Source organism: Mesocricetus auratus, unplaced genomic scaffold, assembly GCF_017639785.1.
Source record: "Mesocricetus auratus isolate SY011 unplaced genomic scaffold, BCM_Maur_2.0 Super-Scaffold_100038, whole genome shotgun sequence".
NCBI classification, from domain to species: domain Eukaryota; kingdom Metazoa; phylum Chordata; class Mammalia; order Rodentia; family Cricetidae; genus Mesocricetus; species Mesocricetus auratus.
This window is the reverse complement of record NW_024429216.1, coordinates 9,360,058-9,382,451: the sequence shown is the minus strand read 5'-3', so window position 1 is coordinate 9,382,451 and position 22,394 is coordinate 9,360,058. Positions and strand designations below refer to the sequence as shown.

The 22,394-nt window shown below is 56.1% G+C and overlaps 2 protein-coding genes and 1 long non-coding RNA gene across 4 annotated transcripts; 2 read left to right on the top strand and 1 right to left on the bottom strand.

The window, feature by feature from the left end:
- Positions 1–116: 116 nt before the first annotated feature.
- Znf526 (zinc finger protein 526) lies at positions 117–9,666 on the top strand. The gene is given in 5 exon segments (XM_013125978.3): positions 117–306; positions 3,328–3,395; positions 3,488–4,872; positions 4,874–5,155; positions 5,157–9,666. Coding segments are annotated over 3 exon segments (1,986 nt in total). The 5' UTR covers positions 117–306; positions 3,328–3,395; positions 3,488–3,504; the 3' UTR covers positions 5,493–9,666.
- On the bottom strand, positions 7,773–17,323 carry Gsk3a (glycogen synthase kinase 3 alpha). 2 transcript variants are annotated; one of them, XM_040734648.1, is made up of 11 exons: positions 16,915–17,323; positions 14,922–15,109; positions 13,108–13,191; positions 12,718–12,828; positions 11,150–11,280; positions 10,961–11,067; positions 10,157–10,254; positions 9,977–10,072; positions 9,265–9,451; positions 8,944–9,036; positions 7,773–8,420 (listed from the first exon to the last, which is right to left on the bottom strand). In XM_040734648.1, the coding sequence occupies exons 1-11, from the start codon at positions 17,195–17,197 to the stop codon at positions 8,347–8,349; spliced, it is 1,452 nt and encodes a 483-aa protein (XP_040590582.1). In that variant the 5' UTR covers positions 17,198–17,323; the 3' UTR covers positions 7,773–8,346. The 2 variants fall into 2 exon arrangements, with proteins under 2 accessions (XP_040590582.1, XP_040590583.1); XM_040734649.1 differs by lacking the exons at positions 14,922–15,109; positions 16,915–17,323 and adding an exon at positions 14,304–14,793.
- Positions 17,324–17,402: 79 nt separating this feature from the next.
- Positions 17,403–21,331, top strand: LOC121135578. Its single transcript, XR_005872679.1, has 2 exons — positions 17,403–18,448; positions 20,629–21,331. It is a non-coding gene; the product is annotated as an uncharacterized LOC121135578 (long non-coding RNA).
- The last annotated feature ends 1,063 nt before the right edge of the window (positions 21,332–22,394 follow it).

Genomic DNA, 22,394 nt, shown 5'->3' with positions numbered 1-22,394 from the left:
TCCATAAGCATGCCCACTTGTCTCCGCGGAGTTTTCAAATCGCAGCCAAGGAGCGGCCCGGGAGAACTGCGCAGGCGCCTCTCCTGGGCCGGGACACCGCCCACCGGCTGCTGATGTCTGCGTGGAGAAACTCTCGAAGCCCCGCCTGAGTACCAACGCGCAGGCGCAGGGGCGCGGGCCTTGCGCGACGGGCTCTGATTGGCTGCCTCGGGCGGGAGCGCCGCCCAATGGGAGGCGTGGATAGTGAGGGGTCCCGCACGCCTGGTGTGGAGGGTCCGTGTCAAGAGCGGCAGGGGCTGCTCGGAGGTAAGGGAGGTGGGCGATGGCGCCGCGGGGCGGGCGGGGAGGAGAGCGCCGGGCGCAGGGCGAGAGTGGAGGCAGAAGGACGGGCACACTAAGGGGTCGGAGAGCCTTGGGGCCTGCGCTTAGGGCTGGAGTGGCGCGCGATGATCGACAGCTCCTTCCTGTGTGCCCTGGAGGCGTCGGTGGAGCCCACGGTGTGGGCAGGACCCAGCCTGAGCTCGCTGGCACACCCCACCCCTGCAGGGGGCCCTCACGCTGCCGCGCGGGGGAGTCTGGTAGGAGAAAAAGGCAGGTTAGCGGGAAAGTTGAACTTTCCGGCCCCCGGTGGGGGTGCTCAGATAGATCTACTTTCCGTGTCCAGAGGGTTAAGCTAAGTTCCACCTACCGTACCCCGACACCGTGTAAGACTGGGGGAGAGGAGTGCAGGCGAGCAGAGTGCCGATCTCAGGTTACCCGGGCTGCTTTCTAGAAAGACATGTATTAGGATCGTGTCCGTGTCGTAAAATGAGCTTTGGAAGGGTTTTGCTGGCTAGACGAGATCCAGAGAGCACTTGGTGGATTGTCTCATCCATACTTTGTAAAGTTTGTCCATTCGCTCCTTTCCTGGTACAAGCCAAGTAGCGTGTTCTGATCCGACCCCCGGGGGTAGTTCTGTCTTGTCAGTGAAGATGCAGTCAAGGCAGAATGCAACCCTCCACCTTCTACCCCCCCACCCCCACCCCCACCCCCAGGCCCGTCTGACTGTTTCTAGGAAAATCCTTTATGGAATGGTTCTCACTTCTGAGGAGCCAGGCGTAGTGGCTCATGCCTTCAGTGCCAGCCCTGGAGAGGTAGAAGGAGGTAGGTTTCCGTGAGTTTGAGGCCGGCCTGCTCTGCTTAGTGAGTTCTAGACCGCCCAGGGCTAGACGTCACCCAACAAAACCCTCCTTAACAGGGGGGTGTGGAGTTGGTGAATGAAGTTTATCTCCTGAACATTTAGCAAATCATTCCTTCATGGAACATTTATTGGGCACCAGCTAAAAACAGGGCCTTGTGCTGGGCTGTGTGTTACGGAAACACGTAGAATGGAAGAGTTGAACTGATGGAAGTGTTGTGTGCACAGGGATAGTGAAAGTCACATGGTCTCACTTCCTATAGGGAGCCTCATTCAGTCACTGAATACTTTGGGGGGGGGTTGAGACAGGGCTTCTCTGTGACTTTGGAGGCTGTCCTAGAACTCACTCTTGTAGACCAGGTTGGTCTCGAACTCCCAGAGATCCGCCTGCCTCTGCCTCCCCAGTGCTGGGATTAAAGGTGTGCGCCACCACCGCCCGGCAAGACAAGGTTTCTCTGTGGCTTTGGAACCTGTCTTGGAATGAATTCTGTGGACCAGGCTGGCCTGGAACTCACAGAGATCCGCCTGCTTCTGCCTCCCGAGTACGGGAACTAAAAGTGTGCACCACCAGTCCTGACTAGTTACTGAATACTTCTGTGTACCTACTGTGTGCTGCGTACTGAGATCATGTGCCTTCCCTGGCACTGGAAGCGCCTCAGTGATAAAGGGGCTAAAGTTCCTGCCCACGGGGGATCAGTCCATGAGCAGCTTCTGTACCAGGGCTGCAAGCTAAAGTCTAAGTGCTTTTGGCACAAAACGAAGAGGTAAAGAAGATGGCCACTGGCACTTGGGAGGCAGAGGAATCAGGGCTGAGAACCAGACTTTGCTGTGTGCACACTAAGGTCAAGGCCAGCCTCGGGACGCAGGAGCCCATTTCAAAAACAAAAACCGAAACCAGGGACTGGAAAGATGGCCCAGCAGGTAGAGTGCATGCCACGCAACTCTGGTGACCCAAATTCAATCCTCAGAACCCACATAAATGTGGGAGGAGAGAGTGAACTCCACAGAGTTGTCCTGTGACTTCCACACGTATGCCATGACATGTACTCATGATACAGGCACACAATAACATAAGCAGAAAAATGGTGGGGGGGAGAGGCTAAAGATGGCTTAGTTGGTAAAGGCAATTGGCACTAAACTGATGACCCAGTGATAGAAGGGAAACCAAATCCAGCAAGTTGTCATCCGTGCATATGCCCTCGCCTAATAACTAAGTATAATAAAATAAAATGTCCTTAAAAAGATGGGGGTTGGATCAGAAGGCTGGCTCCTAGGTTTAAGGTGGGTTCAGGGTTGGGTTGAAACCAGACAAAGAGCACATCGGGTAGAACATGGAGTGGAAGGATTTGAGAAGTTTTGTTTGTTTTGGTTTGGGTTTTGTTTTGTTTGTTTTGGTTTGGGGTGGGGGACAGGGTTTCTTTGTGTAGCCTTGGCTGTCATGGAACTAACAGAGACCCGCCTGCCTCTGCCTCCTGAGTGCTGGGATTAAAGGCGTGCGCTGCCGCCACTTGGCAAGATTTGAGAGTTTTATATTCCAGGTGCTAAGTGTGATAGTGTACACCTGTGATCCCAGTCCTGAGGCAGCTGAGGCAGAAGGGTCACTTCACAGGCATCCTCTAGGGCATATCTAGTTTGAGGCTAGCCTGGGTGGCATACAAACCCAGGTGTTGACTTTTGTTAATGAAGTGCCTTAGCCTTGTGGTCAGTCCGACCTTTAATTCCGTTTTGCAGGAGAGAACTGTCTCAAGAGAGAGCAAGTAAAAGGGAGAGCCGGGCGTTGGTGGCGCACGCCTTTAATCCTAGCACTCGGGAGGCAGAGGCAGGCGGATCTCTGTGAGTTCGAGGCCAGCCTGGTCTACAGAGCAAGTTCCAGGACAGCCTCCAAAACAATACAGAGAAACCTTGTCTCTAAAAGGAAACAAAAGGGTGTGAGGGGCTCAGATTGAAGCTGAGGGAGGTCCAGCGCCCATTCTCCTCTTAAGTGTTTGCTGTTTGAGGTTACTAGAGAGGAAAGGTGTTACACAGAGAGGAAACCTCCTGGGCGATGGTTGAGCGATCAGAGAGAGAGAGTGTTCTCAGAAAGGCTGTCTCCGGGCCTCTGGGGGGCAGCATCAGAGGCCAGGCTCCAGAGTGCCCACCCTCTCTTGCAGATACCTGGCTGTAGTGGCTGTGATAGGCCGAGGTGCGAGCATTGAAGCAGGACTTGATTGACAGGCTGGTGAGTAATGGGATGAGCAAGGGAACTCCCCAGACATCGCACTCCCCTGGGGTTCCCAGCGTTAACACCGGCTCCTGCCCCTCTTTCTGCAGGCACTGCCCTCCCCATAATGGCAGAGATGGTGGCAGAGGCAGCTGAGATGCTAATACAGTCACCAGGAGCGGTGGAAAGTTCAGCTCCCGTGTCAGGAGAGCTGGCAGAGACGGCCACAGCGGTGGCCGAGATGACCCCTGGGGAGGCGCTCGCCTCCTCCCTCTTCTTCCAACACCACCAGTTCATGTGCTCCGAGTGTGGCAGCCTCTACAACACCCTGGAGGAAGTCCTGTCCCACCAGGAGCAGCACCTGCCCACCTTGTCAGAGGAGGAGGCGCTCACCGCCCAGGACACGGGCCTGGAGCCTGAGCCGGCGCCTGGCCCCGGGGACGGCCCTTTCCAGTGTGGAGAGTGCAGCCAGCTTATCCTCTCCCCCAGTGAGCTCCTGGCACACCAGGATGCCCACCTGCAGGAGTCTGCAAGCCAGATCCAGTACCAGTGTGGAGACTGCCAGGAGCTCTTCCCCTCCCCCGAGCTGTGGGTAGCTCATCGCAAGACTCAGCACCTTCCCAGCCCGGCAGACGAGCCACCCGTGCCCCCTCCTTTGCCGCCCCCAACGCCGCCCCCGCCGCCGCCAGAAGTCAAGATGGAGCCGTATGAGTGTCCTGAGTGTTCCACTCTGTGTGCCACCCCTGAAGAGTTCTTGGAGCATCAGGGCACCCACTTTGACTCCCTGGAGAAAGAAGAGCGCAATGGGTTAGAGGAAGAGGAGGAGGAGGAGGAGGATGAAGAAGACACGGATGAGGAGGTAGCAGCTGCAGAGCTCCCTGCTGATGATATGGGAGGGGACAAGTCCGCAGCTGATCCGCCTCAGGGCTGTGGGGATTGCCCCCAGCACTGTAGCTCTCCGGGCGCTCCCCGCCCGCACCGACGGGCATCTCGCGGCCCAGCATCCGCCGCCCACCCGTTCCGCTGCAGCCAGTGTCAGCGTAGCTTTAGCTCTGCCAACCGGCTGGTGGCTCACGGTCGTGCCCACGTGGGCGGTACCCATGAGTGCACCGCCTGCTCCAAGGTCTTCAAGAAGGCAGCCTCCCTGGAGCAGCACCAGCGGCTGCACCGCGGCGAGGCCCGCTACCTCTGCGTGGACTGTGGCCGTGGCTTTGGCACGGAGCTCACGCTGGTGGCCCATCGGCGAGCCCACACGGCCAACCCGTTGCACCGCTGTCGCTGTGGGAAGACCTTCAGCAACATGACCAAGTTCCTCTACCACCGGCGAACCCACACTGGGAAAAGTGGCACCCCCACCAGGGTAGCAGCTGTCTCCCCGGCGCCGGCCGAGCCCCCGCCCCCACCTCCGCCCCCACCTGCCCAGCTGCCCTGTCCACAGTGCCCCAAGTCCTTCGCCTCAGCCTCCCGGCTCTCCCGGCACCGGCGTGCGGTGCATTGCCCCCCCTGAGCGCCGGCACAGGTGCGGGGTTTGCGGCAAGGGCTTCAAGAAGTTGGTGCATGTGCGCAACCACCTGCGGACGCACACAGGCGAGAGACCCTTCCAGTGTCACTCCTGTGGCAAGACCTTTGCCTCTTTAGCCAACCTCAGCCGCCACCAGCTGACCCACACGGGCGTGCGTCCCTACCAATGCCTGGACTGCGGCAAACGCTTCACACAGAGCTCCAACCTGCAGCAGCACCGGCGGCTGCACCTGCGGCCGGTGGCCTTTGCGCGCGCCCCCTCGCCTTCCCATCACCGGGCTCTACAACAAGAGTCCCTACTACTGCGGGACCTGCGGCCGCTGGTTCCGTGCCATGGCCGGCCTCCGGCTGCATCAGCGGGTCCATGCCCGAGCCAGGACTTTGACACTACAGCCTCCCCGCTCCCCCTCTCCGGTCCCACCCCCAACCCCTGAACCTCAGCAGACTATCATGTGCACAGAGCTTGGGGAGACCATCGCCATCATCGAGACGTCCCAGCCACTGGCACTGGAGGACACGCTACAGCTGTGCCAGGCAGCCCTGGGGGCCAGTGAAGCGAGTGGCTTGTTGCAGTTGGACACCGCCTTTGTGTGACCATCGTAGGGCCGGGGTGCAAGATTGAGTATAGGTGCCTCAGAGGGGAAGAGGACCCCTGTGGTGAGCTGATCTGGCACCCACACCTGAGGATCCAGCCCGCTGGCCTCCTCTAACTGCTGACTCCTCAGAACAAGGACAAGCCTGCTGGGTTTCTCCTGTCGCCGTTCTCTGCCCAAGGTGAAAGGAAGCGGTGTGCTCGGTCCCACTCACCCCTGCTGCTGCATTGTAGAAGGGGGTTTGCCAAGGCTCTGCACAGCATCACCCAGTGCTCAGCAACTTCAGGTAACCATTATGAGCACCATCCGTACGCCAGGCCTGTGCCAGACACGCTCACACACCTCTTCAGATCGTCTGCTTGTACCCCCACCCCCTTCCCTGGACTTTGGGTGCCTGGGACTTAGCTCTGCTGGGTACAGGAAGGCACATAGTTCCCCTGGGCTTGCTTCTGTTTTGACAGTGTGAGAAGAAATCTGTAGGCACCCCCAGTACTCAGTTCAGACTGGGTGGTGCGGAGCAGCCGGGAGCGAACCAGACGCAGCTCTGGACTCCGGCACGCTCAGTCCAGCGGGAGCAAGACCGAAGTACAGACAGCTTGCCTGCGAGCGGCCACCGGTTCAGTCAGCCTGTGTTCGCGGCTTCCCTATGTGCCACGGGGCTACGGGCCAAAGGCCAGTGAGGCCTGAGGGTTCCTGGGCTGTGGCGGGGCAGGGCAGGGACAGTGGGGCCTGAGAGCAGGAGCAAGCCTCCATGGGAAGCGATGAAGGGTGGGAGACCCCTGGTGGCGCCAGTTCAAGTAAAAGCTGGAATCTGCAGTGGAAGAGAACATTTCAGACAGGCCATTCAGTTATTGCAGCACACACTCAGGAGGACACTTAGCATTGTCCGTCAGGTCTGAGATGGCCCTGTGTGTCAGCCGTCTTGTACAAGTAAGGAAACAGGACAGAGAATTGCCCCGTCTCAAGCCGGGTAGAGGTGTGGTGAGATTTGAATGCAGCTCTTAGGTCGCTCTGTATTTTTCTGAGCAAGACCTGAAACCCAAATAGCAGTTGATGTCAGGGGATTTATTCTCTTTGGAGAATGTCACAGAGCATTTGGGATTTGAGGGGGCTTTGGATGCAGGAAGGGATTCTGTTTGTCATACGGTGTCCTTCCACTCCCTAAGCAGACATAGGTGATTTCAGGAGACCAGTGAGGCAGGACCCCCCCCCCCTCCAGCCTCTGCAGACCACAGTGCTCAGTAGTGAGACAGTGCTGCCGGACTGGGCGCTTTCTAGGAGATAAGCGCCGGCTTTGGAATTGGGGTGAGTCGTTGAAGGCTTGTCACAGGAAGAGTGTCATGTGTCCAGGATCAGAGCAAGGAGAATGGGAGGCTGGCAGTGGTCCAAGGGAGGATGAGCAGAACTGAGTACAGACTTTCGGGTCAGCGGGCTAAGACGACCAGCAGGTCCATCCCTAAGCCAGCCATTCTCTCCCTACGTTGTAAATGGTTTGCACAGCAGGATAACATCTGTCCTGCCGGGTAGACAGGTACTGCTGGGGCTGATGGAAGATCTAACAGAGCCCAGAAGCTTAGAATCCCTCAAGGATGTGTTCCAAAATTCCCTCCTGGCCATCAGTAGAACCCATCAGGAGGACCCAAAGTCGCTCCCTCCCCTGCTAGAGCCTCCTACCCACCCACTGCTTGGCACCGCGTGGAGATACCATTTCCTCTGCCCATGATCCCCACCATCTGGCTCCAGCTTATTTTAAAAGTCGAGGGAAAGAGCCAGGCACAAGCCTGCAGCTCCGGCATTTGGGGGCCTTGGGCAGAATCCTCTCCAGTTCCAGGCAGACTTTAGACTGTACTGGAAAGAGCGAGAGAGAAAAGCTAAGCTCTCTTCCTCCTTCCCACTTCCCAACATCCCCAAGAGAAGTGAAGTAAGCGGGTACCTGCTTCAGACAGTTGAGCCCTGGGAATCTGCCTGGCCACACCCACTACCAAGTACAGACAGACATTTGGTTCCAGACCCTCATCATCCAGGCTCCCACTGGATCCTGCAGCAGACACACCCTTGTTCAGTCCTGACTGTCTCAAGTTCAGAGCGGGTTTCAGTCCCTCTGAACAGATCACCCTGGACACTCACCCTTCCCCCAGCTGAAGCACATGGTTTGCGCCACCCATGGACAGGCTCCACATCTGTGGTGGATAAGCACTAGTGTCTCCTGCCTGAGGTACAACTCACTCTAAACCCTGAGCCCCCTCACCTCTGGAAACAGACAGCCAGACAGAAAGAAGGGTTTCATGCCAATAATTTATTGAACGGAGGTCTGTACACAGGCAAACCTTACTGTGGAAACTAAGACACCAGGGGCTCTCCCTACTCCCTCCTTCCAGGATGGGGAGAGGGTGGGAGCCTTGGGAGCAGAGGACAAGAGGGGGTACAGCTGAGGGGGGTAGGTTGGATGGTGTGAATCGACGTTTTTCTTTAAGAAAAAAATTATAACAATCTATTTACACCCAAGGGGCCAGGGAAGGGAAGAGGAGGTGGGCTGGGCTGGTTCTATTTACAAGGGACACAGGAGGGGGGAAGGAGTGGTAGCCTGGGGAGGGGAGGGGACCAAGGGGGTAGAAGGTCCTCTTACCCCCACACCCCTGTCCTTCCTTCTCTTCCCTCCCCACAGCCAGTTAAAATCCTCTTTAAAAAGCCCACCACAAAGGTGAGGCTGAGGGAGGGGCAGGATGTCGGGGTAGGAGTTCATCACCCCTGCCCTCTACAGGGCCCAGCCGGGCAGGAGCTTGGTGGGCTATGGCCCCCCTCCCGGCCCCACTTGGGGGTTCCCGATGGATGTGGAGGGGTAGTCGGTGGGGCCCTCAAGAAGAGTTAGCCAGGGTAGCTGTGGAATCAGGTGTCTGCCAGTCTGGGCCGGTCTGAGTCTCAGTTAAAGCTGGAGGAGGGAGGGAGGGGTGGACAGTTAGCCTTTGCCAGGAGAGCAGAAGGTGTTTCAAGACACTGCAAGAAGCTGACAGCCGTGACTTCAGGTTCAGGGCTGCAAACTCAGGTGCCAGAGGGCCAGCTTGGCACTGAAGTGGCTCACATCAGGGAGCCAGGCTCCACAGGAGGAAGGGCAGCTGGACAGAGCTCCAGCTGCTGTCAGGACACGGGCACACCCACAGCTGCCAAGTCCAGTTCTCTTCCCCACAGAAACAAGTTTGGATTTTTATCCAAAATGGCCCAATCTTTCTTTAAATGCGGGCAACTTTCTGTTTATTTGTTCAGACCAAGAAATGTTTGGTCTTCTAGTTGGCACTTAAACACAAATGTGGGCAGCACTGCCCTGTAAAGCTGGTTGCTGACAGGCTGTAAGATATGCCTTCTGTGCCATCAAATAACGACAAATGACACCCTGTGGGAAACTGCAGATGCCAAAGACAGCCCCCATTTCACAGGGGCTGCTTTAACTCACTTACCTTGTGAGGTCGAGCTGAGGGTAGCAGGGCCCACTGGGGGCCTCAAGTGAGGAGGGATGAGAATGGCATTGAGAGACGGTTGGATGGAGAGTTCTAGACACACACAGGAATGGACATGCCCAGTCAGGGAAAGGCAGGGCATTGGGAGAGCCAGTTAGGGTTAGGATGTAGCACCAGGGACCCAGTCACTGGAAAGGGCCTAGCATCCAGCCGGGGTGTGGAGACATCTGGCTGAGCCCAGGGCTACCCTGTACCCCCTCAGCTCCCAGTCCCGTGTCCCCCAAGTCTCCTAACTGCACAGGCCCCAAACTGTGCTCTCACCACCAGGACTGAAGTTGAAGAGCGGGGGAAGCGGGCGGTTGTTGGGGAGCTGGGTTCCAAGACACCGCAGTTCATCAAAGAAGCTGTGGGCGCAGGCCTCTAGCGGGGAGAGCCTTGAGGATGGAGTGTATTCCAGCAGGCTTGAGCAGAGCGCAATGGCCTCAGGTGGCGTCCGGGATTTGAACACCTGTGGGTGGGGTTAAGCGTGTAGGTGCTGTTGCACTGTGGAGTGCCTCATAGTGTGCGTCCATGGCTGCCTGCCTCCCCGACACCCACCTCCCCAATAAGGAAACAGGCACAAACACTGAACGGGGCAGCTAGCTCAGTTTCCTCGCCACTACATGAAGTGTATTTATCTATGGGTTCTCAACTTTTAAATTCTATAAACTTAACAATGTCAAAGTGGTGTTGACTGACTCCTGGATAACTTTAGACACCCACCCCCCACAGCCATAATTTATTCTTTTTGGATCTGTTTATTTTACCTTATGAACGTTGTGCCTGCATGCATGTGTGTTAACCACATGCGTGCCTGTAGGATCCCCACCCACCACGTGGATGCTGGGAATCGAACCCACATGTAACAAGTGCTCTTAACCACTGAGCTGTCTCCAGCCCCACAAACCATGACTTAAGCCAGGTTCCCAGAGAAGTTGGCCTCCAAGGGTCCTACCCCTTCAGCCATGAAGTGGAGTCCCTAGTTGTGCCCTACCTTTGTCCAGGGGTGAGCTTTGATCTGTGGGAACTTGAACTCTGTGTAGTTGGGGTTCATCTCTCGGATCTGTTCCCGGGTTGGAGTTCCTAGTACCTGGAAAGGAAAGGGAGGGTCTGAGACGAGGGCCCTTTCCTTTCCCTGGCCCGCCCCTGCCCTCCCTGGCCCGCCCGCCTTCACCTTGATGATCTCCACAAGCTGGTCCACCCCACTGTCCCCGGGGAAGATGGGCTGGCCCAGAAGCAGCTCAGCCAGGACACAGCCAGCTGACCACACATCTGAAGGGGAAGGGTAGAGGTCAACACTGGGCAGCCGAAGCCACCAAAGCCCCCCTTTGCACACTTGCTCCTCACAGCAGTCTCCAGAAGTGCTGGCCCAGGACCGCACGCAGCGTGGGGACACGAGCCTGAACCTCCAGGTCCACGGGGCTCAGCTGTGCTTACAGCCCCACACCTTCTGTGAGGGACCCCAACGAACCCTCTGGACCCTTCTCTGCTTCTCAGCTAGGCCAGCACAGGGCCTGACCCTGCGTGCTCCGGGCCACAAGAAAGCTTCAACTCTGGACTAGCTGCTTCACCCCAGCCTGGCCTGCTCAGCCCCTCCCTACTCTGTTAGTGCAGAGCTAAGGACCATACCGGCTCCTCAGACTGAGAGGCTCCTCCAACCCTTTCACACACGTTCTCACGCCCGCCTTCCCTCAGAAACAGAAGCTCGCAGGCCATCCCCTCCCCTCCAACAGAACAGGCTGATTGGGAGGTTCTAGAGCGGAGGTGAGTTCTAGGTAGTCAAGTGGCTCTTGAAGTCTCAGCCCTGCCCTGGCCGGCTGTTGAGTCCCAGCAGGTAGCTGCATGGGGCCTCCACATTCCATGGGAACCGTGGTAGGAGCAGACGGTAAGCTTTAGTCACCAAGCCTGCGACAATGCCCATGGGCTCAACACCTGCGGAGACTGCCCCTCCCCAGTCCCCGTCCCGTCCCTGACTGACCGATGGATGAGGTGTAATCGGTGGCTCCGAAGATGAGCTCTGGGGCACGGTAGTACCGAGAACAGATGTAAGAAACGTTGGGCTCCCCCCGAACCAACTGCTTTGCACTGTGGGAAGACAGGCAGGTTAAACATGAACCCAAGGCTGGCGCTCGCCTCTTTAGGCACCCACCCCCAGGATCACACCTACCTGCCAAAATCGCAGAGCTTGAGGACAGCAGTGTCGGGGTCCACAAGCAAATTCTGGGGCTTGATGTCACGGTGACACACACCTTGGGAGTGGATGTAGGCCAAGCTCCGGAAGAGCTGGTACATGTACACCTAAGACGGGCAGAGCACAGCTCGACGTCTACTCGCCGCTCCCCACGCTGCTGCCCACGGGCCCTCTCCCTGCTGCCTGTCCCTGCGCCACAGTTCCCGAACCTCATTTGAAACCTGCTTCTCCATCTTTAGTGCCTACCGCAATCACTTGGACTCATGGGAGTAGGCCAGAGGGGCCCCTCCCCAATTGCTGATTCTGAAGCTTGAGGATGGCACTCTGACACCAGAAGGTCTTGCCATAACACAGGGCATGGGTCAAGCTTCCCCTCACAAAGCCACAGCCCTTCTCCAGCTTCATTTCCTGCCCGCCTTACACCCACTGACTAGAACCTGAGGACGGTTTTAGTCTTGCTTTGTTATAAGCTGCATTACACTTTGATTGTGTATGCACGCCTGCTTCTGGGGAGGGGTTACACATGGACCACAGGTGACACCTCCTGGTGTCGGATCTTGCGTCTCATCGTGTGGGTCCAGTGATTGGTCCTCAAGCTTGCAGCACCTTTACCCAGGGAACCCTTCTTGGAATTTGTTCTTTTGACCCAAAGCCATACACTGCATCCCAAGCTGGCCTTGAACTTGAAACCCTCCTGCCTTAGCCTCCCCAGTGCTGGGATTGCAGGCGCGCACCACTGTGAGCAGCCAGGACGTTTGAGTTTCCTTTCTCCTGCATCTCCTAGGCCTAGGCCAGCACCTAGTATACACTAACCAATCAGCTGCTTGACACACAAGAGGTTCTGGACCCTCCTCCTGCGTCAGACTACTCCCTTCCCAACCTTCCTTCACTGTTCCCACCTCCAAGGCAGGCAGGCAGGGAAGGAGCGTTCAGTTTCCCGAGTTCCCCCTCAGCTTTGTCATTTTCTGTGATGGTGCCAACGACCTCACAGCCTCTCTATGTAGCCCTGGTTGTCCTGGAGCTTTTGTAGCTCAGGATGGTCTTGAACTCAAGAGATGCTCCTGCCTCTGCCTCCTGAGTGCTGGGACAGAAGGTGTGCACCACCATGCCCGGCCAAACAGCTGTCCATAGGCGAGGCCTGGGCTCCAGTCAGCTGCGCCTCTCGAACTGCTCAGCACTGGCTGAGCAGAGGCGCAACCACACCACAGCTCGCAGCTGCAGAACTGCCCTCCCAGTATGGACGGCCCAGAGCAGCAGCACAGCCTACAGCAGCAGCACAGCCCAGAGCAGCAGCACAGCCCAGAGCAGCAGCTTCCCGGGATGCAAAGTGCTGAAGCCATGAACAGGCCCACAGGCGATTCGGGGAGAGGCCTGCCTGACGCCTCTGGGTGGGCACACCTTCTGCCGCAACTCTAGGCTCTCCCACCTCCCCCAACCCCCTCTCCACCTTTGGCAAGCCCTTGCCTTGGCCCTCCCCTGGACTTAGCAACAGCTGGCCGGGCCCCTGGGTTGTGGGCCTGTGCTCCAGCAGCCTGCCTGCATACCTTGACATAGATGATCGGGATGATCAGCTTGGCCTTGGTAAAGTGACGGGCCACCCGGTACACCGTCTCGGGCACGTATTCCAGCACCAGGTTTAAATACAGCTCATCTTTCTGGAGGGAAAAGGAGAGATGGGACATTGGAAGGTAAGAGGGAAGGTATGCGGAGACCAGTGAGGACAGAAGCATCTCCTGGTTAAGACAAGCAGGAAAAGCACTCAGGAGGCAGAGGCAGGCGGATCTCTGTGAGTTCGAGACCAGCCTGGTCTACAAGAGCTAGTTCCAGGACAGCCTCCAAAGCCATCTCGGAAAAAAAACAAAAAAGACAAGCGGGAAAATGGAGAGCACTGAGTATGGCAACCCCCTACACCCCTTAGATTCCCAGCGTCTCACCTTCTCCCCACTGGAGTAGAAAAAGTACCGTAGCCTCACGATATTGCAGTGGTCCAGCTTACGCATAATCTGCAGCTCTCGGTTCTGGGGGGCAAAGGGAGTGTCGATACATACAATCCGTCTCCCCACCCCAGCACCCTCACCTCCACCGCCACCTATTTCTGCTACTAGAGCAGGCAGCTGTTCCTTGTGCCTAAACTCAAGGCTGCAAGGCCTGAGGGAGGAAGAAGAGGAGGGTTAGTTCTTCACTTCACCCCTGGTCCCGTCCCACACACACAAGCGGGGCCTATGGGTCAGTTAGTCCCGGGCCACCAATGTGTTCACTTCAAGCTGCTTTTCAGAAGTTTTCTAACTACTGCTGACACAGAAGGGTCAATTAGTGTCTTCATAAAGCCAGCCCTCAGAATCTCTTGAAAAATTTACTGAAGCTAGGCCTGGTGGTGCTGGCCTGTGATCTCGGCTACTTGGAAGGCTAAGGCCGAAGGACCTCAAGTTCAAGGACAGTCTGGGCACCTTGGCGCAGCTGTGTCAAAACAAAAAGAATGCTAGGGATCTAGCTAGCTCGTGGTAGAGCACTTGCCCAGCCCACACAACCTTTGGGCTCCATCCCACACACTACAAAACTAAGCCACAGACACAGCACGGCAGACAAAGGCACCAGCACCAGCAGAGAGCAGCGGTTCTCTGCACCCCTGACCCCTATCACCCTCCACCGCCTTCCCCGGAAGTACCGGGGACTCACAACTCTGCACGCCAACTTCCAATCTCATCTTCCACTCTGTGCCTGAGCCTCTGCCCACTGTCTGGTCCCCTCTAGGGCCTCGGAACTCTTCCCAGACCTGCCCCCAGCTCTGCAGTTCAACCCCATCGAGGTCTGACTGACACCCCAAAGCTGCTCCTGTCCAAGAGCCCTCATTGGCCAGCCCCAGCCCTGGTCACCCCAGCTAGTCTGGTTCCGTCCTCCGTGCACCACATAACTTCCCTCCCTCCCCCGCTATTAGTTCCCCAGGCCTCTGGCAGCTCACGGAGCAGCACCCTGCCCTCTGGAGGGAGCACCCTGCCCTCTGGAGGGAGCACCCTGCCCTCTGGAGGGAGCGCCCTGCCCTCTGGAGGGAGCACCCTGCCCTCTGGAGGGAGCACCCTGCCCTCTGGAGGGAGCCCTGCCCTGCACCAAGACAAGAGGCTCAAGTGAGTACCATAAGGGCTTGATTACATTGAACACTGGCTGACGCCTGGGGCAGAGCACGACCTTCCGAGCTACCAGCATCATCAGCCTTATCAGCCTTTTTCTTCTGGAAGAGATGTGACCAAGCGGTTGAGGACAGGGACTGGGGAGTCCACGGGCCAGAGCCTCCCCTGCAGGGGCCCTTGCTATGCAGCCCCATTTCCGCTGACACAGAGCAGGGATAGCAGCAGTACCTGCCCTCGGAGACGCTGCAGGTAAGCTAAGTTAGAGCTTGCCTGTCAAGCGCTCCCACTAAGGAGCTGCCCAGTAAACACTAGCTCTCAGCTGTTGTGAAACTTACATCTCCCCGTTCCTTCCCCCTCTCCTGAGGCCTGTGCTCAGGTCCCGCTGAAACCCTGGGCTCAGGCTGCTGAGATGGTTCAGTACACAGAAGTGCTTACCAGGCCAGCCTGATGACCTGGGTTCAACCTCCAGCGTCCAGGGTGCGAGGAGAGCCAAGGCCCAATGGTCACCTGACCCCCATATATGCCCCATGGCACACACATTAACAGATAATAGTAAGATTCCATTCCAGATACACAAACAGCAGTCACTCCCAGCCCCCAAACCGCCAGTCCACCCACGCTACCTTGAACCTTTTGTCCTGAAGAACCTTCTTGATGGCCACTAGCTCCCTTGTCTCTGCCAGCCGTGCCTGGTACACGACTCCAAAAGAGCCATTGCCAATCACTTTGATGTCCGTGTAAGCCACCTCTTGGGAACGCTCCGGGCCTTGGCCTAGAGTGGCTACCACTGTGGTCACCTTCCCGCTGTCACCTAAGGAACAAAGGGAATACAAGCTACTGATCTTTCCTCTTTGGCCACCACAGCCCAGGGAGGGAAAGCTGTTCAAAAGCTCACTGCGGGTGAAGGGACAGTGATTACTCAGTGATAAGAGTACTGCCAAGCACACACCTTGGGTTCAATACCTAAGCACGGGGAGAGGAGCTTAGGTACTCCAGTGACCTGGAGCCTCCCTCCAAGGAACCCTAAGTTCTGCTTCCCATACTGGAGGACACAGACATTCAAACTCATTTTCCACCCAATTTCTCCTTTTAGCAAACAAGAGCAAGTCACTTGGTGGTGGAGAACACCACCACCCTAGGTGCAGACTCCAGCCACACTGGGCTCCCCAGCCTTTGGCCCCTTCGTGCAGGGTCACAACAAGGTACCATCTTCCACTCAAAGGGGCAGAAACTATGAGGTGTTCTTTCTTCCCGAAAACTCTGGCCATTCTCAGGGTGCTGACTTCTAAATTCTCCTTGGCAGAGCAGGGACCATCACCACTGTCCCTGAGTGACAAAATGAGCTGGTTCAACTGACAGTTCCCTGACCCTCACTTGTTGCTAGGGATCGGGGCTGCTGGTGCTATTACCAAACACCTTGCACAGCCAGGCGGTGGTGGCGCACACCTTTAATCCCAGCACTCGGGAGGCAGAGGCAGGCGGATCTCTGTGAGTTCGAGACCAGCCTGGTCTACAGAGTGAGTTCCAGGACAGCCTCCAAAACAATACAGAGAAACCCTGTCTCGAAAAACCAACCAACCAAACACCTTGCACTGACTGGGATGGCCTGGCCTCTCCATCCTTGCAGTACTGAGCAGACCTGACCTGGGATGAAGTGCTGATCTCCCGGACTGCTGGGGTATATTCTGTCCTAGGGCCTCTAGAGGGGAGTCTTGATTCCAATCCCTGTCTCTAAGCAGCAGCAAACCTTAGTACCATTCCCAGTCACCCACTCCCTTCAGAAAACTTATCAACAAATTCTAATTGGGAGGAGCAGTGTGTGTAGTTTTGAAAAATAATCCTACATTGCTTTTATTTTTTCCAGAGCCAATGACAGCCACTGCAAACCCATATTTTATAGTAGGTGTGACCCATGCCATCCCATTCTTTTTTTTTTTTCTGCTAAAGGGCCCCGCCCCCCCTTTTTTTTAAAGAACACTGCTTAATTTGAAGCTCATTGCTATTCCCAATCTGCTCATTGCTATTCCCAATCTGCTGCTATTTATAAACATCAATGAGTGTTTACGGTCACCATTGGGGACACAAGTCTACACATTTTCAATGGGTATGGTGGTTATGTCAGTCCTTATGTTTTAAGCCTGGCCCTGTTCTGTGGGAACATTAGTAATCCCCAGTCTGTATTTCTAAGAGAGATTCGATCCAAATGCCCATTTTTGATGGAAAGGAAATCAATAGCCTCCCTTTTTGTATAGGATGGTGCCAGTGATCGTCTCTTAGGGGACAATAATCCTAGATCACCCCTGGCAAGTAACTATGACCTCTGATCCTGTTCCCTAGTCTATGGCAACGTCGTCAAGTACCCGAGACCTTGATCTGGATACTGGAAGAATGGGGCCTGTGACCTCTGTTTCTCGCATGTTGGTAATTCTGATTCTACACTCCAAGTGATGGTAGCCCCCCAACTCCTTTATCTGAGAGACAGAGAGCTCAGATCCCGGTTTGAAGCAGCACGGTGACCTCAAGCTTCTATCTGGGTACAAGAAAAAAATCTGACCGCTGTTTGATGGGCTTGGGAGACCCAGATCACCACCCCACAGGGCGCCCCCAAGTACTCACGGCCCAGCTTCACTCCGGGCGGCGGGAAGCTAGTGCCCGCGCCGGGGCCACCGCTGCCTCCTCCGCCGCTGCCGCTGGGTCCACCCCCGGAGCTCGAGGCTCCCACGCCCCCACCCATAGCCCCGACTGACGCCTTCCCGCCGCCAGTGCCTCCTGGGCCGGAGGCCGAGCCCCCGGGGCCGCCGCCACCGCCTCCGCCTCCGCCGCCTGGCTCCGCGAACGAGCTGGTCCGCGCCCGGCCCGAGCCCCCAGGGCCGCCTCCCGAAGGCCCGCCGCCACTCATGGCGCCGAGCGCAGGCCCAGGCCGCGGGGCTCGGGCTGCCTGGGCTGCCCCCGCCGCTGCCTCTGCCGCCGCCTCCCCTGGGCTCCGGCCTCTTCCAGGCCGCGCCGTTCGGGCTCCGGCTCCGGCCCAGCGCCCGCCGCGGGGCACGCCGGGAGATGAAGTCCCACTGCGGTCGGCTTCGTTGTCGCCACCCTCGACTCGCACAGCACGCCGGGAAATGGAGTTCTCAAGACCTCGGAGTAGCTGGCCGGGAGGGTGGGGCGTTTAGGGTTCGCGCTGCACGTCGGGAAATATAGTCCTGGGTAATGTCACCCGACCCCTGACAAAAGACAACGCTAAAATACTTCGGACACCACAGTCAGAGCAACACACTCACTACACAGGTGCAACAGCGAGCCCCATAGGATATCAGAAATGAAATCTTAGCCACTCCATCCCTGAGCAGCATCCAGCCCTGAGGCATGCCGGGAAATGGAGTCCAGTCACCCATCAACTCTATGGGCTATCGGTGACTTCCTGTGCCGGGTGCATCCTGGGAAATCGAGTCCGCCCTCGTGAATCCCCCAGTTCTTGAGCTGTGAAGCACACTGGGAAATGGAGTCGTCGCCACGCCCTCACCGCATTGCAGGTGTAGAGCGGTTTATAAAGCACGCTAGGGAATAAAGTCTCAGGTGGTCCTCAAACCCCAAGTAGATGCTGTAACTGGAAGAGATGGGGTAGGAAATGGAGTAGGCATCGCGCTCTCGCTGCCCAGTTAGCTGCGCCGCAGTTCCTTCCGGGAAATGTAGTCGACACCAAGAGTTAAGCGCGGTGCTTCAGGGAGCCTGGTGTCTTCTGGGAAATGAAGTTCGAGACCGCCTCATCTTCGAGGAAGAGGACGGGAGCTACCAGCAGCCCGAAGCATGCCGGGAGCAGTCCTCAGTGGACTCTGACTCTTTGTGGAGCGAGGCGCCGGGGCTTCTTGGGAACTGTAGTCCGAAGGGAGTGCTGCGGCTGGGAGCGTAGGCGAAAGGTTAAGGACAGCAGTTCCCGGGGGAAGCTATTAGGAGTTACAATGTCTCCTCCCCGGTCCCTGGGTCCTAGCAATGAGCCTAAGCCGAGCAGCGACTGCTGGAAAGAGGTGTCCCAAGAGGCCACATATGAGGAAGAGAAACACGTTTCCTCCCTCAGTTCTCAAAGGATTTAATAAACAGTCCCGACCGTGTCTCCGAACACTTGTTTTCGGATACTCTACCTCTCTCCAACAATGTGGTGAGAACCAAGAGGATGAGCTGCACGATTTAAGAGAGAGAGAGAGACAGAGACACAGAGAGAGAGACACAGAGAGACAGAGACAGAGGAGAGAGAGAGAGAGAGAGAATTTATGTCCTGAACTCGTTTTTCTAAATTATAGGATCCTAGAGAATCCAAATGAATCTGCAAGAAGCAGCTTCAGCTTCCCTGCGCATGTTGATTAATAATATCCGGAAGAAAGAAATAGCTCCAAACGATACTGGGACTCTCAATCTCTCTCTGTCTCTCTCTGTCTCTGTCTCTCTGTCTCTGTCTCTGTCTCTCTCTGTCTCTGTCTCTGTCTCTGTCTCTCTCTGTCTCTGTCTCTCTCTGTCTCTGTCTCTGTCTCTCTCTCTCTCTCTCTCTCTCTCTCTCTCTCTCTCTGTGTGTGTGCGCCTGTGTGTTTGATGAAAAGCGCTGCTGTCAGCTCCTCCTGCCTCAGAAATGGAGTCTGCGTTTTCCTTCACTCGCAGCCTGTGTTGGTACTAATTGTTCGGGTTTTCCTGAAGCCTAACGTCCAATCTGCTCGGTCAGTTCCCGACTGCACTTCTCAGTGGCCTGGGAACGGAGACAGATCGTACAGCGAGGGCCTCTTCGGACTACGTTATCCAGAAGGCAAAGCGCAGTCCTTCCGCCCACCTTGCAGAGCTTCGCGCTCGGCTGGAGAGAGAGGGCGTCTCTGGGGCTGCGCAGCCGAATGGATGGCTGCCGCCCTCTGACGGCTGCTCCGGGGTTGAAAAGTTAAAATTTGAGTCAAGCCCCAAGGCATAGGACCAAGAAGTTTCACTAGGGTGTGTGGGGCAGGACAGAGCCCATTATTTAACCGCTGGAGCCCGTGGGACCTGAGCCGGGGGTTGGTTTTTGCATTAATCTCCGTGGGGCACTGGAGGGCGAATGTCAGAGAAGATCTGTAAAATGTCTCCAAGTGTCGCCAGGCGTTGGTGACGCACGCCTTTAATCCCAGCACTCGGGAGGCAGAGACAGGCGGATCTCTGTGAGTTCGAGGCCGGGCTGGTCCGACAGGCTCCATAACAATACAGAGAAACCCTGTCTCGTAAAAACCAAAAAAAAAAAAAAAAAAGTCTCCAAGTGTCTAAGGGGGTCCTAGAGATGTTTGTTTGGATGAAAGAAGTCTTTGATAGGCTGTAGGCATCGGAAAGCAATTGTTTGGGGCATGACAGAGAAAGCTCAAGAGGTATCTGTGAGAAATTACAACGGTTTCCAAGCAGCCTGAATAGACAAAGGATGACTAAGAAACACACCGAAGGGACTTTGAAGGAGTTGTGTAGGTATTTGGGAGGAGGGCTGTTCTTACAAATGGGGTTTTAGTTGGCATGGATTAATCTGTAAAATGCCCTGAATGATCTATGGAGGATTTTCTGGTTGGAAGCAAAAACCTCAGGACCAAGGTCAGGTATTTTTTGTTTTTGTTTCTTTTGAAAACGGGATCTGGTAACTCCAGCTTGCCTCAAGTTCAGTACGAGGCTGAAGGTGTCTTTCTGACCTTCCTGCCTACGCTATGCTGGGATTACATGTAGGTGCCACTAAGACGGGTCTATGGGGCCGGGAATTGAACCCCAGGGTCTTGTAAGCGCTAAACAAGCCAGCACCCCACCAACTGAGCCACATCCCCAACCCTCCCTTCTCTTTTCAAATAGGGTTTTCTCGAAGGCACGTGCCGCCGTTAATCCCAGCACTCGGGAGGCAGAGGCAGGCGGATCTCTGTGAGTTTGAGGCCAGCCTGGTCTACAGAGTGAGGTCCAGGACAGCCAAGACCACACAGAGAAACCCTGTCTCAGAAAACAAAAGGGAGAAGTGAGGTGTTGTTCTGTAGCAAGGCTAGCCTCGAACTAGGAGTCATCCTCCAACCTAAGGCTTCCCAGTGCTGAGCCACGAGCTGCTACATTGGGTTCCGGGCATTTTGCAGGAAATGTTCCAGGCCTGCAGATGGATTTAGGTGGGCGACGAAAGACCTGGGGGCGGGCCAAACATCACCTGTGACACCCACACAGTCAGGATCCGGGGCAACAAGTTTGAGGAGACCCTGATGGGACCTCCAAGGGGTGCTGACGCTGAGCGCTTCACGAGTCGTGTGGCCGGAAGTGCTGCTTCCAAAGGTTCTAGCGAGGCTACCGGCCCGTCCTGCTTCTTTCTTGCAGTGACAACGGCCGCCTCCTCTATCACCCCACCAGCAACTCAGCTGCATCTCCGTTGCCAGGAGATACGTCTCATCCCGACTTCCAGAAATAACCCAGTGGTTCCCACCCCAGGGAATGACTTACATCACCCAGGAGAGGGAGCAGTTGCCCACAGGCTGCCACAAGAGCCGGTTTCCTGCCAGGATGCCAGTCCTGGATCCTCTCCTCACTGCCAACTGACGGCATCATCTGGGACCACCCCCCCCCCGGGGCTGGCACACAGGGTAGATAGAAGATGCCAGTCCAATGTTCATTTCCCCCTCAGGGCGTCACAGGGTGGCGTTTTATGGCGAAGCCAGTCCAACAGGCCCTGGATTCCCACTCTTATCTCTCAGCAACTGTGTGGCCTTGGGGGAACCCCTTCCCCTTTCTGGGCCTCAGGCATGACACCTGCCCTGCCCAGGTGAGGCTTGTATCCACCAGAAATCACAGCCTGAATTCTTCCTGTTAATAGTTCCTCCTGGACTCGTCTCTCCAAGCTGGTTTTCTAGCTGCTTGAGTTCATCACAGACCAAATCTTAAAATCCCGGACACCTTGATCTGAATTCAGCCACCTTGGCTTTTCATTGGAAAAATCCAGTTGTTGCAAGACCATGGGATTTGGAGCTACTTCCCTGAATAGCTCTGGTCATTGGCGAGTCTAATAAAATCCTTTGTTGTTGAATGCCTACAGAAAATGATTTTTTTTTTTGATATTTCGAGGCACGGTTTTTTTTTGTGTAGCTTTGGAGCCTATCCTGGCACTCACTCTGTAGACCAGGCTGGCCTCGAACTCACAGAGATCCGCCTGCCTCTGCCTCCCGAGTGCTGGGATTAAAGGCATGCGCCACCACCACCCAGCCAAAATCAGATATTATTGGGATAAATCCCTCGAAAAACCTGCTTGCCGGGGCTACCGCCCTTGTGGGACAAAGAGTACCAATTATCTTCACGGGTTTCTGTAAGACTTGGTTTTATTGGGGCTGGAAAGAGAGTTTGCGGGTTAAGAGCATTTGCTGCAGACTGAGGGTCAGTTACCAGCATCCACATGGCAGTCTGTAGCCATCTTGATCTCCTTCCGGGGCAGGACACCCTCCTCTGACGTCCTCCGGCACAGCACGCAAGATACACAAGTATGTATATAGACCGAACACTTACATATTTCTCCGAGGACTTTCATTAATGTGAATGGGTGCCGGAAGGCAACACATTCCCTGGAACTGGAGTTATGGGTCCTCATTAAACCGCCCCACCTGGGTGCTCTGCATGGAACCCAGATCTTCTAGAAGAGCAAACCATTCCACCAGAGACTCATCCCTGCAGCCCAAGGCCTGAGTTCGAGACCCTGCAGGCCTCGCTGCCAAAGGATCCCAAGCAGAATGGTAACAAGACACTCCCTTTTTTATGTGACCCAGGGAGGCTTTAAACTTCCTAACTCTAGTGCTGGGATCACAGGCGTGGACCTCTAAAGCCTCCTCCTTGTACATTAAGGGAGATGAGCAGTGTGCCAGAGGCAGTTCGAAATACCGGACTCTCCAATGGGGGACCGACGGGGGGGGGGGGGGGGTGTGGCTTAGCGGTCAGAGCTGGAGGGGAAGAGCTATTCAGGTAATGGGAGAAGCAGGCTCTACCCTGTTAAGGGTCCAAGAGGCAGATTGGATGATAGGAAACCAGTCAAGGAAATACAAGACTAGAGAGAGCCAGAGACCTGCGTGACACCTGAGGGAGGGCCAATAGCGCCCCAGGCC